The 18,975-nt window shown below is 48.9% G+C and overlaps 1 protein-coding gene across 4 annotated transcripts in view; it reads right to left on the reverse strand.

The window, feature by feature from the left end:
• ZNF385B (zinc finger protein 385B) overlaps positions 1–18,975 on the reverse strand; it is a 311,286-nt gene that overhangs the window by 187,725 nt on the left and 104,586 nt on the right. The window contains exon 1 of one of the 4 annotated variants that reach the window (XM_075117989.1): positions 9,151–9,260. The exons of the other annotated variants lie outside the window; for them this stretch is intronic. Within the exon in view, the coding sequence (XP_074974090.1) occupies positions 9,151–9,170 (20 nt within the window). The 5' untranslated portion in view covers positions 9,171–9,260. Of the gene's footprint in view, positions 1–9,150; positions 9,261–18,975 lie in introns of those variants that run through there. 4 annotated transcript variants of the gene reach the window in all.

Genomic DNA, 18,975 nt, shown 5'->3' on the forward strand with positions numbered 1-18,975 from the left:
ACCGAGGGGGACTCCGCCATCTGCACGCGGAGCTGGGGGTTGTGTAGCAGGGGCTCCGCGAGGAGATCCGCCCCCTCGGTGGCTGCCATGAACCTGGTCGTTGAAAGCAGTTTCCAGGTCCGGAGAAGGTCCTGGCAGAAGACCGGCAGCCTGGAGAGGTCTCACGGAAGACCTCTCGGATGCAGATAAAGGAGCTGCCGGAGCCCTCGGAAGCGGCGCAGGAAGGTGTGCGCCAGTATGCTCCACGCTGGACTACCTGCCCCATAAAGGAGCCCCTGTAGGGCCTGGAGGCGGAAGACACGGACCTGGGTGTGCAGACACTTCAGGCCCTGCCCTCCCTCCTCCAGGGGCAGATGGAGAACCCCTGCAGGGACCCAGTGCAGTCCTGACCAAAAGAACTCCAGAATCGATGTCCGGAGGTTGGCCAGGAAACCCGGGGCCGGGACCAGGGTGTTCAGCCGGTATCAGAGCATGGACAGGACTAGTTGATCAAGCACCAGCGCTCTCCCTCAAAGGGAGAGGCACCGGAGTAGTCCTGTCCATTTTCAGAGCCACTCTATCACCCTGCCCTCGAAATTGTGCCAGTTCTCCGGCGGAGAGGGATACGTGACAGAAAGGTAAATGCCGAGATAGAGCAGAGGACCCGCACTCCACCGGATGGCCTGAAGCACGGGTGAGAGAGAGCTCACCTGCCAGCTGTCCCCGACTACGAGGCCAGAGCTTGACCCAGGCAGAGGAGGCTGCCGAATAGATGGCCTAGCAAGCCTCCACCCGTGCCAAGTTGCCCAGGTCCTGGACCATGAGGAGCAGGTCGTCGGCATATGCCAACAGGACCAGCAGACAGCTCCGGCTCCCGCAGCACCAACCCCGTCAACCTCCTACGGAGAAGACAGAGGAAGGGCTCGATCGCCAGAGCGTACAGCTGCCCCCAGAGGGGGCACCCCTGCCATACTCCTCGCCCAAAGCTGATTGGTTCGGTTAGAGTCCAGTTGAGCCTGACCAGACACTCTGCGGAGCCGTACAGCACCCGGAGAAAACCCACAAACTGGGGTCCGAAGCCAAACACTCGCAGAGTGCTCAGGAGATACCCGTGGCCCACCCTGTCAAACGCCTTCTCCTGATCCAAAGACAGGAGGGCGAATGACAGACCATCCCCACACCCAAGTTCCAAGAGGTCCCGGACCAGATACAGGTTGTCAAGGATGCTGTGACCTGGGATGGAGTAGGTTTGGTCTGGTCGGATCACATCCGACAGCACGGACCCTAGCCGCAGCGAGATGGCTTTTGCTACAACTTTGTAGTCCGTGCTGAGAAACGAGACGGGATGCCAATTTCGTAAATCGCGGAGGTCCCCCTTCTTCAGCAATAAGGCGAGCACGGCTCACCTGCACGAAAGAGGGAGGACCCTGCTCTGCAAAGACTTGGCCCAGACGGTGACTAGGTCTGGGCCAAGGATGTCCCAGAACACGCGGTAGAACTCCACGGTCAGCCCGTCCATGCCCGGAGATTTATTGGTGGGCATGCAACGGAGGGCTTCCAAGAACTCGGCCAGAGTAAGAGGCAGCTCTAGCCAGTCTTGGTCGCCCGTGCTGACCGTAGGAAGGTCCTCCCAGAGCACTCTGCAAGTGTTAGGATTGGTCAGATCAGGGGAGAAAAGGCTTGCGTAGAAGGTTCTCGCCCTTCCGCACATCTCCACCAGATCTGTGAGGGGGGTGCCGTCCTCTGCCAAAAGGCAAGTGACATGCTTCTTGGCCCCCCTCCTTTTCTCCAGGGCATAGGAGAAGTGGGAGTCGCGATCCATCTCCCGAAGGAGACGGATGCAGGATCGAACAAGTGTGCCCTGGGCCCGGTGATCTTCAAGGGCTTGGAGCTCCTCCCGCTTCTCCCGGCACACTCCGCAGAGGGGCAGATCCTCGGGGCTGGTGGCCAGACGCCTCTTCAACTCTAAGACCTCCCGTTCCAACTGCTCTATCGCTGCATCCCTCCATCAGCTGGCGCCCTGGATGTAGAAGAGCCGGGCACGCACCTTCCCCAGGTCCCACCACCGCTGCGCCGAGGGAAAGGCATGCCGCTGTCCTTGCCAGGCCAGCCAGAACTCCCGGAAGGACGCCAGAAGCCCACATCCTCCAACAAGCTGTTGTTGAAATGCCAATAGGTCGGCCCTGGCCTCTACGCGCAGAGAGAGGCCATCACGGTGGCTAGATGATGATCAGAGAACAGGGCCGGCTGGATGCTGAAGGAGTGGGCCCAGGAAAGGTGGAAACATGATAAATAGATGCGGTCCAACTGGGAGTGGCACGACTGACGGGCCTCCATCCGGACAAAGGTGAACGTTGAAATGTCATCCGGGTGGTGGTTGCACCAAACGTCCACCAGGGAGTGGTGTTCCCGGTGGCCGGGCACTGCTCGGTCCCCGAGCGGTCCTGCTCCTTGAGGGTGGTATTAAAGTACCTGCCCAGGACCAGGCATTCATGAGGATCCAAGGTGCCGAGGAAGGCGGACGCCTGCTGATAGAAACGCAGCCACTCCAGGCCCGATGTCACGGCATAGATCTTAACGAGATTGACCTCTAGCCCCTCCATACGGACCCGGAGGTGCAGCAGGTGGCCCGACACAGCCTTGGCAACCCCCAGCACCTCGGGCTGTAGGTCGGGGAAGAACAGGGTCACCACTCCAGCCGTACGAACTGTGAGATGGCTAAAGTAGACCCTGTCCCCCCATTCCAGCTGTCTTTGGTGGCCGGATCCATATGGGTGTCCTGCAGGAAAACCACAGAGTACCCGCACTCCTGAAGGAAAAAGAGCACCTGGGACCTGCGGAGACCCATCCTACAGCCCCAGGTGTTCAATGTTGTGATGATGATTGGTGCCATGAGGAGGGCTGGGGAGGATCCTCACCTGCAGGGATGCTCGCAGCCCCCATTGGGCCACGCAGCAAACCGTGACCTACCCCATAGGTGAGCAACGAGTCATGGAAGCCGCGGACCTGCTGGTAGGCTGCGGCAGCCTGCTTCCTGGTCCTTTTACCGTCCCCCATAAGGGCCCTTGCGCCCCGGAGGATTTGGTGAAAGTCCCCCCGTCACTGGAGAGCAAGCTGTACCTTGTTGCGGGAGCTGCAGACGTCTTCAAGAAAGTCCCGCAGCTCCTCTCGCAGCGCATGGGGGGATGGGATTATGGCTCCTGACCATCCTCTGGCAGGGCCCGTGACACAGCCCTGTGGCCCACCGAGACGGACAGGCAAAGGGTGGACCCCCGACGTGGCACCCGATGGGCTGGTGCCACACAGCCCACCTCAAACCCTGGGTCAATAGGGGGCGGCAAAGGGAAGATAGCAGCTCCTAGTGGGTCGGGACAGGGAAACACAAAAGCCGCTCCCTGGAGGGCATCTACTGGACAGGGGAAGGAAACAGCCCCTGGGGCAGCAACATCATCACAGGAGGTGGACGGGATAGGGACAGGGTCAGCATCAGGGGCAGAGGTGAGATTCCGGGCTCCAGAAGCCAAGAAACGGGGCAGTGGCACTTCCCGGTCAGGCTCAAGGGTTTGGGGGGGTGGGGAGGGGGTTCTCACCAATGCTGGGCGCAGGCTCTATGGTGGGTTTGGCAGCCACGACATCAGGAGGTAGACTATCTTCTGTAGGGCCCCCGCCTGGGAGGGAGATCGATTGCTCCACACCAACGAGGGGTGCCCCTGGTGGCTCGGGTCCCGGCCGCGTGGCACTGGCTGTCGCCTCAACAGCCTCAGCGGCTGTCAGCGGGGTGCCTTTGGCGGCCGGGTTGATGGAGGAGTCCAGGGGCTCCTTGGAGGCGGGAGTGGAAGCAACGGTTAGGGGGAGGGAGCATGGGGAAAGGGGGGCTGGAGTGAGGTCGCCCAGATCAAGGCCCGCTGGCAAAGGGTCGTCCTCCCCCTGGGTAACCGAGGTCAGACCGAGGGCCACCATCTCCTCATATAGGGAGGGGAGATCGCCTTCCACCACCTCGGGGTTCTCCCTGCTGGCACCCAAAGTGACGGTCGCCTGGAGGCTCACAGGGGCTTCATATGACTCTGGGGCATGAGGGGCTCCATCGGGGGCCTCGGAGGGGCGGGACTCCCATGGAGGGACGATATGACCCTCCAGTGCTGCCACATCTTCCCCAGCTGGCACCGGTGGATGGAATACACCAGTGGGCAAAGCGGAAGGCTCGGCATCGGTGCTCCCCTTTCTGGTCTTCCAGGGGGCCTCCACAACGTATGGAAGGAAAGGAGCTCGAGCCTTCCGCTTGCCCCACTTCCCCTGTACTAGGGCCGAGCCCTCCATGGCGTCATCTGAGGCCTGGCTAGCAGCGGTCAGGTCAGGGGAGATGGCTCAGGGACTCGGAGGGAGAGGGGTAACAGTGGGGCAGCACGAGGGAGGGAATATTCCCCCTGGGGCGGGCCCTCTCCCATGCCCGGCGGTATCCCTGCCGCACCCTCCTCCACAGGCCCTGCCAGATTGCAAACAGCAGAGGCGGGGCTTTCCCACTCATCTAGGCATAGTGGGGGAGGTGCCCCTTGGGCCTGAGCGGGAGCAGTGGTGGGCTGGGAAGGAGGAGGGGTGTCTTCGGGCGCTGGTGATGACGGGGCCGGCGCCCTGCCAGGGCTCGGGGGTCCCGGATGCCCCTCCTTTGTGGGCCAAGGGGCAGTCCCTCCAGACGTGCCCCATGGCCCGGCAGAGGTAGCACCGGGCCTCCCCCATTGAATAATGCACCCTGTAACGGGCCCCCTGGTATGGGACCAGGAATGACCCCTCGAGCGCCTCTCCATCATGTGTCGCCGGTGGCAGTTGAAGCTGCACCTGCCGGCGGAACGAGAGGACATAACGAAGGGCAGGTTCTTTGCAGCCCAGTGGGAGAGGGCTGACAATGGAGATGGGTTTCCCCAGGGTGGAGAGAGCAGGTAATAGGGCAGCACTGGGAAGGAAGGGAGGGAGGGAGGTCAGGACCAGGCGGATGCCCAGGTCCTCTAGCAGCTCTAGGGGGACGAACACCCCCACCCACCCACCACCAGGCCCTTCTCCACCACCTCCTGGGCGGCGGCCTCCGATGCCAAGAAGAAAACGACCTTGCCATAGATTTTGGAGGCTGCCACAATGGCCGTGGGCCCCACCACCCTCGCCAACGCCTGCACCTAGGTTTCTACATGGGGCGAGGCGGGCACCAGGAGGCAACGGACACCATGCTTCCTGGTCAAGGTGGGGAAGGGGCCCTGGCCACTACAGACGGTAGCAGAGACGGTGGGCGGGAGAGATGACTTAGCAGGCGGGGGGGCTGCCGCCACTTGGGCGTACGCCCTGGGGGCTGGGGGAGAGGCACCCGCAGAGCTGGTGGAGGGAACAGTGGGGAGGGACGCCGTGGCCGATGGCGGGGCTGCAGCAGTGGGGGCAGCCCCTGCCATGGAGGGCTTGATCTTTTTTGCAGGCTTTACTCTTCCCTTTACCCTGGCCCTTCCCGCCAGCTGGGGGGGCTTCCCCAGAGTCGGAAGGGGCAAGGAATGTGGCAGCAGTGGAGGTCATCCTGGTGTCCACCGCTGCTGGTACCCCAGCGTGGGCAGTAGCAGGTGGTTCGGCTGTGGCAGCGGAGATAGAGGCTGGGGGGGGGCAATGGGGCGGCAGGTGGGGGAGGGACAGCGGGGTCTTCCGGAGGGGCCCCACCCACTTTGTCCCCTGCCATCACGAGCAGGGAGGGAAGGGGAAAAAGACACCAAAGAGGGAAAGGGGAAGCAGGTCGACTACTCCTCCCCACTAGGCTGCAGGCAGGGGAGGAGAGCACCAAAAGGGGTGGGCTGGACGGGGGAGCAAATCAGGGGCTAGGGGTCAATCACTGACACAGGGTGGGATTCTGGCTCCTCTAGCTGCACTCGAAGAGCGGGGGATACAACAGCATTGGGGGGTGCAGTGAAGGGGGTTCAAACTAAAATGGGGAGTGGCACAAGCGCATGGGAGGGGGTACGGGCGCACAGAGAAAGGGGCTAAGCAGGCTGGAGGTAGGACGGGGAAACCAAGGGGCTAGCTTCGGAGGCTGGGGCAGGCCAAACAAACAAAGGCTGCAGAGGGAAACGGGCAGGGCAGGCAAACAAACTGAAGCTAGTAAGGGGGCTGGGGTAAAGGGGAGGGGCAAAAGGCTGCAAGGGGCAAATGGGCAAGTAGCAAGGGGCAAAGCTGTGGGGTGGGCAGTCCGGGGGGGGGCCATGTGCGCTTGCACAAAGTCAGTGTGGGCTGGCTGCTGCTTCTGGCCCAAATGGTGGAAATAGGGCATGGCAAGCCAAGCAAGCAGCTGAGTCCAGAGGCAGGAGCTGAAGCAGGTGGTAAACAGCCAATGGGGATGGTGGAGGGGGCAGTGCTGGTGGTGGGGATTGGGGGACGCAGATGGGTCGGGGGGCAGCTCCACACCACACCCCGTGTCCCCACAAACAGTCAAAACCCCCACCACAAGAGCACAGTTTGAAAGCTACTCAGTCCTTCATGGCCCCCTCCACAGTGGTCTGCAGCGTCTCTGCGCGCTTCCCCAGTAGCTGCAGGTCCTCTTCGTCTTCTCCTCTAGGGTCCAGCAGCTCCCGGGCAGCAGCAGCTCCAGCAACTCCAGATGGCAGTCCGGTGGCTAGGCAGGCAGAAAGGACCCCTCACAGGTGGTGGTGGTCATAGTGTTCACAGCAGCAACAGCTGGGGTCCCTCTCTCCCTTCCTCTGGGGAGCAGGCCAGCAGTTCCCCCCCACCCCAGGCATTAGCAGTACCTGAGGGTGGGGTGGGTCCAGCAGCTGGCTAGCAACCAGGTAGCAGAGAAGGGGGGTGGGTGGTGTCTGGCCCAGCCAGGGGAGCAGCTGGAGCAGAGGCAGCAATAGCAGCAAGAGCCCAAGGGCCAGCAGCAGCAGTCTCCCTCCTCCCTCCAGGCCAGTCGGGTTCAGCAGAGGGCAGATTTACTGGTCACTGGATTAACAGTTTTCTGTTCCCTGACTGACCAGAGCAGGGGCTGCTCCAGGCTAATGAGAACAGCTGACTCCAATTAACCTGCAAAGAGTCAGGTGAGGCCATTAAGCTAATGTGACCACCTGACTCTAATTAAGGCCCCTCTGATAATATAAAAGGGCTCTCTCCAGTCAGGCAGAGACAAGCCAGAGGAGAGGCAGTGTGGCTGAAGGGCTGGTTAATGAAGACACCCTCAAGTCATTGGTAAGGGTGAAGAAGGGAGAAACAGGAGAGCTGTGGGAAAGTGGCCCAGGGAAATGTAGCAACTCTGGCAGTAAAAGGTTGGCTGCCAACAGCTGCTACCATTAGGGTCCCTGGGCCAGAACCCGGATTAGAGGGCAGGCCCAGATTCCCCCCAACCCACCACTATGGAAACACCTCCTGGGAGGGGAAAACAGGCCCCTGTCAGGACAGGAGGCTAAACTGTTTTGGCGTGAGGCCATAGGAGCAACAGAGACTGGGAATTCTCTCACCAACCTCCATTGCTGGCTTATGATGAAAAGGGCTCAGTAGACTGTATCCCTGGCCCTAGAGAGAGAAGGGCTACGTGGAGGTTTGCAGTGAACCTCTGAAGCTAGCATACACCACCTGGAAGCGTGGGACCCACAGGACAAGGTCGGAGCTCTGCCACATATCATAAAGGTGAAATATGACTTGGCATATCCACAATATTAAAATTTAACTTATAGTTGAGAGACATTTTAAAACATCTATTCTTTTAAAATAAATTTTTTTTCTGAAGATCCAGTGTGACAATGATAAGTTAAAACAAATCAAGTTTTGTCTTTGAATTTTAAAAATATGATTAAGAGTCAAATGTAACAGGCTGGTGTAGTTCAGCAAGGACAGAAAGATGGAAACTCACAGTCCTGAATCTTTGTTGCTAAAGCAAGGAGACAACCAACAGAAACAACCACTATGCTTTTATTTTCTCTCTCCTTTTTATAACATTCCAGACTCCTATCTCACTGGGAATTGTACAACTTCAATTCACAAGAGGTCAATCCCTAAAGTCCTTACGCTGTCCTATGTCCTATATTTTCAGGATTTGGCCCATTGTTTCCAATGTAGGAAAGTTATTTTTTTTTTGTATGAAGCTATATTGAAACTGATATGAGTTTTATCAGTATAACTCCCACCCATCCCCATATATTCCAGTAAAAGAGCTACTTTTGACAGTTTAGGTTCTGTTGCTTGGGAAAGGATTTAAGCTAAACAAAACAAAAACAAGATTATCTTATATTTGAATAAGCGTCCGCATAGGGGGAACTATACATGTATAACTGGTAACACTTTCCTATGTAGACAGGACATTGCATTTTCAGTCAGCTGCAAAAATAATCTTTACAATTTAAGAACCATTTACACTTGAACAGAACAGAAAAAAAAACCAACATAATATCACCACAGGCAAACCGATAACTATGTGAACTGGGAGGGAACAGGCACATATAATTCACACTTACAAAGGAAAAACTCTACTTTAAAGATGAATTCTGGATTGTACCTTGGATCTGGTGAAATGTGCAATTGTTATTTGAAAAGTGGCAACTAATCAAGCTAACTCTGACCCTGTGTGTTAGGCAAACACATAGAAGTACAGGTTTCAGAGTAGCAGCCATGTTAGTTTGTATTCGTGAAAAGGAGTACTTGTGGCACCTTAGAGACTAACCAATTTATTTGAGCATAAGCTTTCGTGAACTACAGCATGCATCCAATGAAGTGAGCTGTAGCTCACGAAAGCTTATGCTCAAATAAATTGGTTAGTCTCTAAGGTGCCACAAGTACTCCTTTTCTTTTTACATAGAAGTACAGTTCCTGCCCCACAATAAAAATTAAGACAAGCCACTACAAGTGAGTGTAACAAACAGATGTACAAAGTGAACAGTGACAGGAATATGTGCTTACATAGACCAGCTCTGTGCACATAAACATGAGATATTTTGATGTCAGTAATTATAGACCTCAGTTATTTACTGCGGTTTATAGCACAACACAAACAGGCACCCATTTGCTATTCTGGGTGCCTCTGAAATAATTTAAATACAACAAAAAACAAAACCAGAAGTAAACCCCAAGATAAACTCCATTCCCAACTGTCAAGGCTGAATCCCCACTCTGTCACTCCAAGTGCAGGAATTAGGGGCCCACAAGGATTTTAAGAATTAATACTTGCCACTCCAGGCTTGCATTAAACTCCCAAGGTTACAGCTTCTCTCTGACCTCGGCTTGGTAAACGCTGCCACCACTCAAATGCAAAAAAACAACCACCACCACCTTTGAATCCACGAAGGAGCACTTGAGAATTCCTCCCTGTGGGGTACCCTCAAGCCCTTTCACACACCCCTCAAGGGAAGAGCTGAGAAAGAAAACAAAGGAAATTAGCTGTGGCTATCAGCTAATCAACCAACATGCACAAACCTCTTAGGACACCAAAAATCCAATCCTGTTCTTAAAAATCGTAAATTTTATTAAAAACAAAAAGGAAAAAATACATCTGGAACTTAGGCTTTTTGCTAGATCTTAAAAGAAACAATTACAAAAATTAAGCACCCAAAACAGCTTTCTTGGGGGTTCAACTTAAAAGTTACAAGCAACAAAAGCATCTGGGGTTACCACAGAGGAGATCCACAAGCCAAAATAAGAAATAAACTTGATCGTGTCTAAACATTCTGATCTACTTACACATCTGAAGTTCAGATAAATAATTCTAGGCATAAGCTGATGATTTATGATCATACCTGGCTTAAGCTTTACATAGCATTCCTGCTGCCCTCTGTTCCCCTTTCCCTGATGGCAACACACAAAGGGAAAGTTTCTCTCCCCATTTTAAAAAGTTCTAGTCTTCCCATTGGCTCTTTTGGTCAGGTGCCCACTTTTTCCCCCCTTTACCTGGGGGCCTTTTTAACCCTTTACAGGTAAAGCCAGTAGAAAACAGCTACCAAGACGGACTTTATAGCTAACTGGCTGGCAGGGTGTCCATAAAAGGAAGCGACCACCCCCCACTTCGTTTTATCACACCAAACACAACACAATAGGTGGGTTTTCTAACCCCCCACACTATTGGGAATTTGTCATAGACATTATGGTAGAAGAGCTCCACTTGGCCACTAACGACGCTATTGCTTGGCTTGGTGAATATGTAAACACTAAATAAATAAATGGTAGAAGAAAGTCTTGTGGAGTATTTGAGGTAGGACATGGTAGTGATATATTTTATCATGGAGAGCATTCCGTTCAAAAAATTAAAAATATTTTTATTTCTGTGGCAGTCTCCCATTGATTCTTACTTAAGCTGAACAAAATATCAATATGTACTCAATATACATGCCAACACATGTTATTTGGTATTATCTGAAAGTATTCAGCTATGAAAGGAAAGGAGTTAATAAAGATGATGCAGCCACTGCACCTATCAAGAAATTTAGATAAATATATTCAGATCAATCCAGCCATCCCTTGGTAAGCAATATTGATGAAAATAGTCTGTAATGTTGAGAAGTGCCTTAATAGCCATACCTACCCCTCCACTCCTTAAACACACTGCGTTATCTCTAATATCCAAATGAAAAGCAGAAAGGTAGCTTTCATCCAATTATACTAGCTCATGAATCTAGATATCAAGCATTGATACAGCAAATCTGAAAAATCTACTAGATTTACTGTCTCAGCTCACTGTGCAGATCATCAGAGAATTAAGCAATAGGGGTGATGAGAAGAGATTTTTTTAAACCTATGTGTATGTTGTATGAGAGTAACAGTTAATTTGTGCAGTGTTAAAATGGGAATCAATTTGCATTTGAAAGAATTTTAATAAAATAATCACTGTTATTATTAGGTACATTGGTTCTGCTTTTGTTATAATACAGCCATGACCTTAGCATGGCAGAAACAAGATTTTATACTTCATTTGGGGGGGGAGGGTTGTTTTGTTTTTCTGTTTTACTTTTCTTTGAAGCCAAAGGGACTATTCACTGGCAACGTTATAGACATTCTAAAGCACAAATTAGGGCCCTAGTGCTTAAAACCCCTAAGAAAAATACCCAAAGTAATTTAAAGTCCTGAAACATAAAGCCAAGTGTCCAAGTCTGAGTTAGTAGAATTATATCATCTTATTATGTAGTTCCAATTTTCCTTCAGCTCTTTAGTAAGGAAAAAACACTCAACCCCTTTAACATGATTTCCCCCTTGTCTGCACTCAGCTGAAGAGCTTTCCATCAGGAAATTTTTTTTTAAATGGATAATTACTGTGCTCTGGGCTGCACATTTTGGAATTAGGGCTTCTGGTCTTGTTTAATAAAAAGTGGCTGAATTAAATCTTGTTCAACTAACATCAGAGCTTTTGAAGGGGCAAGGGTAAAATATTTTCTAAGAGACTATCCCTTAATAGCCACTAGCAAAACCCATAATTATGCTCAATGAGATCTATTTTTTTTTTCATTTTCAAGACATACACAATTGTTTGAAGAGTTGCAATTATTTTATCCCTTGGTGCCTCCTGATCTTCCACTTCTGACTTCTTCCACAGTTAACAATAAAGAGGTTAAGGAATTGAGAACATCACCACCTTCAACTAACAGAAGTCATGGTACCAAAGTTCTTGGTATCAATATTATGCATAAAGACAGTAAAGGAGAAATTCACTGTACTGTGTAAGGGGTGGGTGGGTGGGTAATAAGATTAACCTTGAAATTTGCTATGAACAACTGAGTACTTCATTATCGCTCTTGACTTTAATGGAGCTATGACATTTTCATCAGCTGAGGATCTGCCACAAAGAATCATCATCTTCTTGTACTCTCCAAGCTGGGGTGAGATACAACTTCAGTCCCTGCACTCTGGATTCCAGGGACAGCTCTATTCTTGTACATGTTTGTACACACGTTTACAGAATACACACATACACAGACACATATTCTTGCTTAACAGGATACCAAGGATGCCACAAGAAGTAACAGCCTGGCTTTTTTGATCAATAAGCTCTTATCTTTTTCAGAGAACAGTAACCAATTTTATCAAGGATTTATATTAGCTACAAAAAAGTGATGCTTATTACTATATCAGAGGACCTCCCAGCTATGTCATTAAAAAGGAAAAAATATTTAATACTGCTGAACTCTGTCGGGCTCATAGCTACCAACTCTGAAAACATCACAATTCCCTCTAAACATGGGGAAATTCAATTTCGTATTAATGCTTTATATAATGGAAAAATACTTGGGTTATGTTTCTGCTCTAAATAACCCTTTCTCCTTGACTGGAGACTTGTCCTGCAACTTTTCAGTCTAGCTTAGAAACCATTAACTCAAACTGCAAGGTCATCAAGATAAGAATAAAATCAATAGATTGTCCTTCGGTTTCTTTTCTAATATTGCTAGTGTATCTCTCCAGCACATTCTTTTCAACACTGAATCCAGTTTATTCAAATATTTACACTGGCCGCACAGTTAACTTTTGCTTTGCCTTGTTACTTATCAATGAGCATTTCTTTGCTTCTCTAAGTATTTTGGGTCAGATTCTGACCCAAACACATATTTTGGGTCATTATTTTATAATCCATATAAACCCATTGCTTTCAAAGGCATTACTAATTATTTATACTGGTGTAAGTGACATCAAAATCTTCCAATTGATTTAAAGCAGAGGGGAATAAACTGGAAAAAAAAGGTCAAACTAATGGAAACTAGTACTTAGATACTATAATGATACTACAGATATATTGATGGACACCATTATAAAAAAGTAGATGGATGCATGCATTGAGCAGTCTACTAACTGGTGTAAACAACTGTAGAGATTTCACTCTATAAAAAGTAACTACTGATGGGCCAAAACTGAACCAATCTCCCATCCTCTAAACTGAAGCAATGGCTGGATACAGAGATTACATGGCCCAGAACCCTCTTTACTTTTAACTATTACCTAGATTTTGATTATGAGAGTTGCATGGTTTAAGAGCTCTGACCGGATCATGGTAAACATTGATACCGCGGCTGCTCTGATGTCCAGTGGCATCTTTAAAGCCCTTCAGAAAGTAACTATCTTCTCCCTTCTTATCTGTTCTGCTGCTAATACCAGTCTCCATCACCAGCTAGTGTGCTTCTCCTGTAACTGTACTTACTTATGATGAATCTTATGCATGGCACACCCTCCTTGATCGAGTCTGCATAGCTGCTACCTATCCATCCTCTTCAAAATCTTCAAGTCCCACCTCTACTGTGATGTCTACAAAGAAGTGACAACTCAGAATGGCTAGACAGCCAATGGTAGCTTCTAATATTTCTCCAATCAATTTACTTTATAAAGAAATTAGAGCAAACTGGAAGCCATATAGCTGGGCAAATACCTGGCCTATGGCCAATGCTTGTTATTTTCTTATTACTATTTACTTGTCCTACCCTCCTCTGTTCCTTCAAACTATTTGTAAGCACACACTGAGTATGGTTTCAAATCACATTTCAAAACTCTTTAAGGCAGAGACTGTCTTACTCTGTGTTTTTACAGTGCCTGGTACCACTGGACCCTGATCTCAGCTGATCTGGGGCCTCTAGGCATTATCAACACACCGAATAAATACAACACAAGCCCCACATTAGTATCAGGAAGTTAGAGCCGTCACTATGGCCACTATAGTTAAATCGACTTAGGTTATGCTGACAATCATAAAGCCCTGTAATTACATCGCTTGTGCATGTTCACACAAGACTCCTTGAGTAAGCAGAGCTCATCCACAGTTGGCACTCTGGCACCGACAGAGAGAGCAGAGATAGCATGGGTGGCTATCCCACTGTGCAAATCGCCACCTTCTCCGGTTAGGAGTTCTGGGAATGGATTGCAGTGCATTCTAGGGGCAGAATCACCACCCCCATGATGCAGTTCTCTGTCCCATAATTCCAAGGGCTTCCGACTGCATTTTGCATTATTTTCCAACTGCCCCTGTAAACTTTGCGCCCACCATCTCTGCCTGAAGGCATAGATCTTGCACTGCTCACCAGTCTTGAGATAAGCATTATGAACAGAACATGGCTGATCCTGCACTATTTCATGAGCTGTGAATCTGAACAGGAATCCATGCTACTTGCCTTGCTCCGTTCCATGGAAAGAAAATTCAAGATTGATGTTGGTATTCACTGAGCAGCTGCACACGGTGGACCGTTGCTATTGGGCTCAGGAAACAAGCACTGAGTGGTGGGATCAGACTGTGATGCAGATATGGGATGACGAGTAGTGGCTGCACAAGCTTTGTATATGCAAAGCCATCTTTCTTGAAATGCGCATGACTGCTCGCCTGTGCCCTATGGTGCAAGGAGGCCAAAATGAGAGAGGTCCAATGGTGGAAAAGTGAGTGGTGATTGCTTTGTGGTAGCTGGCAACTCCAGACTGCTACCGGTCAGTCATGAATCAGTGTGAGGTTGGGAAGTCCACCATGGGGGATGCAATGATGCATGTGTGCAGGGCCATTGATCGCCTCCTGCTACTAAGGACTGTGACTCTGGGTAATGTGCGGGAAATAATGGATGGCTTTGCGGCAATGGAATTCCGTAACTGCAGTGGGGTGATATCCCAATTTTGGCCCGAGACCATCTTGCAATGGAGTATATCAATAGAAAGGGATACTTCTCTTTCGTATGGCAGGCGCTGGTGGATCCCTGCAGTTGTTTCACTGACATCAATGCAGGGTGGTCAGGGAAGGTGCATGACATAGGCATCTTCAGGAACACTGATCTTTTCAGACGGCTGAATACAGGGACTTTCTTTCCAGACCTCAAGATTCCAATTGGAGATATAGAAATGTGATCCTGGGAGACCCAGCCTACCCTCACTCCTGTGGCACATGAAGCCATACATGAGAAACCTTGACAGCAGCAAGGACTGCTTCAGCAACAGGCTCAGCAGGTGCAGAATGACCAGAATGTGCGTTTCTCAGATTAGAGGGTTACTGGTGCTGCCTTTTGGGCAGGTTAGACCTCAATGAGGAAAATATTCCCATGCTCATAACCGTGCGCTGTGCTCTGATTAACATTTGTGAAGCCTCAGGGGAAAAGTTTCTGCACATGTGCAGTGTTGAGGTGGAATGCCTCATGTCTGATTTTGAGCAGCCAGACACCAGGGCTATTAGAGGAACACAAAGGGGGGCTATTCGAATCAGGGAGGCTTTGAAGCAGCATTTTGACAATGAACCCCAGTAATGTGTCTTTCTGTGATGAATTAAGCCTTACATTGTTTATTTGCCACCTTGAATGATCTTTGTAATGATTCCTGCTGACCATTAATTGTAGTCTGCAAATGGGGTGATTGCCAGGGTGTTTGAGTTTCTGTTCCAACCATCCTGTCGGTCACAAATAAATTCAGGGTGGCAAAACCATTATGTTCTAACACAGTGGTTCTCAAACATTTGTACTGGTGACCCCTTTCATATAGCAAGCCTCTGAGTGCAACCTCTTATACATTAAAACACATTTTTTATATTTAACACCATTATAAATGCTGGAGGAAAAACGGGTATTGGAGTGGAAGCTGACAGCTTGCGATCTCCCATGTAATAACCTCGCGACTCCCTGAGGGGTCCCAACCCCCAGTTTGAGAAACCCTGATCCAACACACTAAATATTATGAATGCCACATTATGGCATAGCACCCACTGATCAAGTTACTTCCAGTTTCAACAGAAAACTGTTTAACTGCTATATACATAAAGAACACCATGAGAAATCAAAGTCTATTTTCAAGCTGAGCATCCATTTTTTCTCCCCTTCAGCCCCCACAACTTAATTATGCTTTTTCCCCAGAAATGCACTGCAGCTATAAAAATGTGATTTCAAACACAAAAAAGGAATCCTGTTTTGAAAGCTCAGGCTTTAAAAGAGTAAATCCCATTGAAATATGAGGAAAGAGATGCTACCATTTTCCACACTGCTAAATTCAGGGTCATGTATAATGCTACAGCATAAAGCATTTGGGGAACCATGGTAGCCCAACATTCAGTGAAGAACAATGATCAAGAAGCTGACAAGAGAATCAGAAAAAAGATCTTAGTAAAGTATGTAGAAAGTATCTCTTATATAAGTGAGATGTTCCCCTCTGGTGTTATCTGGACCAGTGATCTGCTAGGTCACTCCAATCCTTAACTCTGGAAGCCAGCCTTACCCTGCTCTGCTGTGAGAGCCCCCACTTCTGGGTTGTTCACGCACAGCCTCTGGCATATAAGCTGCTCCTTGGATTGTGCAACCAAATGACAGTCACCAATATCTCTGGTCCCAGACACAACTCTAGGAACTGCCATCTTGCAGTGTTATGCCCGCTAGACGCTGCAAGCTTATATGAGTTTGTCAATTTAACAAAGAAATTGATATGTACCAGGCTTGCTCTCCCAAGGAGAGTCTCTGACACACTTCAAACCAAACACACTGCTTCAGGTAGGATAATCAAACAGATATATTAACTTTAAAGAAAGATTTTAAGTGATTAGAAGTCCGTCAGATTTGCTTAAATGAAATAAAAGCAAAACGCATTCTAAGCTGATCTTAACACTTTTGATGTCCTTACAAACTTAAAAAGAAAAGGAGTACTTGTGGCACCTTAGAGACTAACCAATTTATATGAGCATAAGCTCACTGCATCGGATGCTGTAGCTCACGAAAGCTTATGCTGAAATAAATTGGTTAGTCTCTAAGGTGCCACAAGTCCTCCTTTTCTTTTTGCGAATACAGACTAACACGGCTGCTACTTTGAAACCTTACAAACTTAGATGCTTCTCACCACAGGATGCCTGGTTGCCCTTTAGCCAGGCTTTCCCCTTTGATCAGAGCTTCAGTCACTTGGTGGTTGTGGTGCTGTTTGTAGATGTAGGTGGAAGAGCGAGGAAAAGCACAGCAAATTTGTCTCCCTTTTATCATTTTTTTTCTTCCCTCTTGGCTTTGCCCCCGCCCCCTTCAGAGTCAGGTGAGCGTTACCTCATCAAGTCCCAAACTGATCAAAGGAAGGGGGGTGACTCATTCGAGAAACCAACAGATCCTTTGTTGTTGCCTAGGCCATTGTGCTTTGTTCCTGTGAGGCTGGGCTGGGTTTGTCCCAAACATGCCCTGATCAGGTGTGAACTGCCCCCCTGCTATTACTATAACATCACTATAACAACAATGCTCAGTGCAGCATGAGCCTTCGGAAGACACGTGACATGTCGAATTTTGCATTGGATACCACACAATCATTTTACAAGGATGAACATGGGGGTGCTGAGTGTTCACGCGAGGGACAGAGTGTCACAGTAAATTCTGTGTGGTTTTAAATTGCTAATCCAAAATGGCATCTGCACACAAAATTAGGTCAGGGTTATTGTGAAATATATGGGTTTAGGTTATATTGGGCATTATGGAGAAAAGAAGTTATCTAAATGAATGGACAGCAGAAAGAGACAGGTCTCATTGCATGTGAAGGGAGCTGGCTGAAGGCAAGGGAATGGGCTAACTGATTGGCTCCTGTGGTTTTCTCCCTCAATAGGTTCACAACCTATTTAAACTGGCCCAGACTTTTCAAAAGCCTCTTGTTCTGGCCACTTACCTACTCCCCACCCCCCGCTCTTAGTATGGCATTGGAACTCTGTTATTGATTATACTGCAGGTCTGACCGATTGCCTGCTTCAGGATCAGGAAGGAATTTTTCCAGTGGGACCAACTGACAAAACATCTGGCGGATTTTTTCACCTTCCTTCCAATATCACAGAGGCACAGTTACATTTTTAAAGGACTAAATTAGGAAAAGGAACTGTTTTAACTTGTCTCAACTTGTGACGCGTGTCCAGTGCAGGTAAGGATAAAAAGGGACCTAGCTCCCATGGTAAATGAAACTCGGATTGCCTTTGCCTATAGGAAAAGGGAAGACCTTAAGTCTTGCAGACTGTGGTCCTCCCTTAGGAACATTTACCCCCACGTCCACACCCACACACCTTGCACAGGAAATAAAGAGAATTCACAAGTGAGGTAGTCCTAGGGGTGGGCCCAGGCAAGTTGACTCCAAGTTACTGGCTGCACAGTAGGAGTCCTGAACTCCACAATGGACCCAATTTAATGCCCCGTGGGAGAGAGCAGGAGCCAGGGTACCTAACACCCATCCCAGTATTAGGTAAAATTGAAGCCTGTCGCTTAAATCCTACATGTCTGTTGTTCATTCGCCTCCATGTACTGATCTATGTGACTGCCAAGGCTGTAAAGATGCAGTTTCCTTATGCCAACCAACAAACAGCCTACTTTCATACGGAGTTCAGACTACTCACTCCACAAGAAGTACTGGGCACACAGAATGAGACTCAAAGACCTATATGTCCGACCCACGCCTTTTCTGGCTGTTGAAAGTCACAAGCAACTAGTGTTACTGACTGAACTACCTCATTCAGGGAAGAAATCTCTCTCTTCTTCCTTCAAACATGCAATAATCCAATCAACATGGAAGAAACCTAGCCTGGATATATTGGTGCTAACTACTGGTGAACATCAGGGGCACTTTAAACGAACAACAAAAGAGGAGGATAAAGAGAGTGGGACGATATGAGCACTCATTTAGCACGAAATCAAAATGTTGAGAACAAAATCAATCAAGGAATCAAAGGACATGAAGAAAAGAAATTATTTAATTGCCTACACACCAATGCTAGGAGCCTAGATAACAAATAAGAGGAAAAGGAATTGCTCATTTATGAGCATAATACCAACTACATCAAAATTACTGAAACCTGGTGGTATGATTCATATCCCTGGAATGTTCAAATCAATGGTTATAACCTATTTAGGAAGGATCGAATGGGCAAAAGGGGAGAAGGAGCAGTAGTCTGTCAAAAATGACATTACAGTACTTGTTTCTGATTCATTGAATACTCAGATTCTTGAATGCTTATGGATCAATGTCCTAAAAGATAAAACACAAGATGGGGCACTAGTTGGTGTCTGCTACAGACCACCAAATCATACTAAAGAACAGGATGACCAGCTCCTTAAACAGAATAAG

The sequence above is a fragment of the Caretta caretta genome, chromosome 11 (genome assembly GCF_965140235.1).
Source record: "Caretta caretta isolate rCarCar2 chromosome 11, rCarCar1.hap1, whole genome shotgun sequence".
Taxonomy (NCBI): domain Eukaryota; kingdom Metazoa; phylum Chordata; order Testudines; family Cheloniidae; genus Caretta; species Caretta caretta.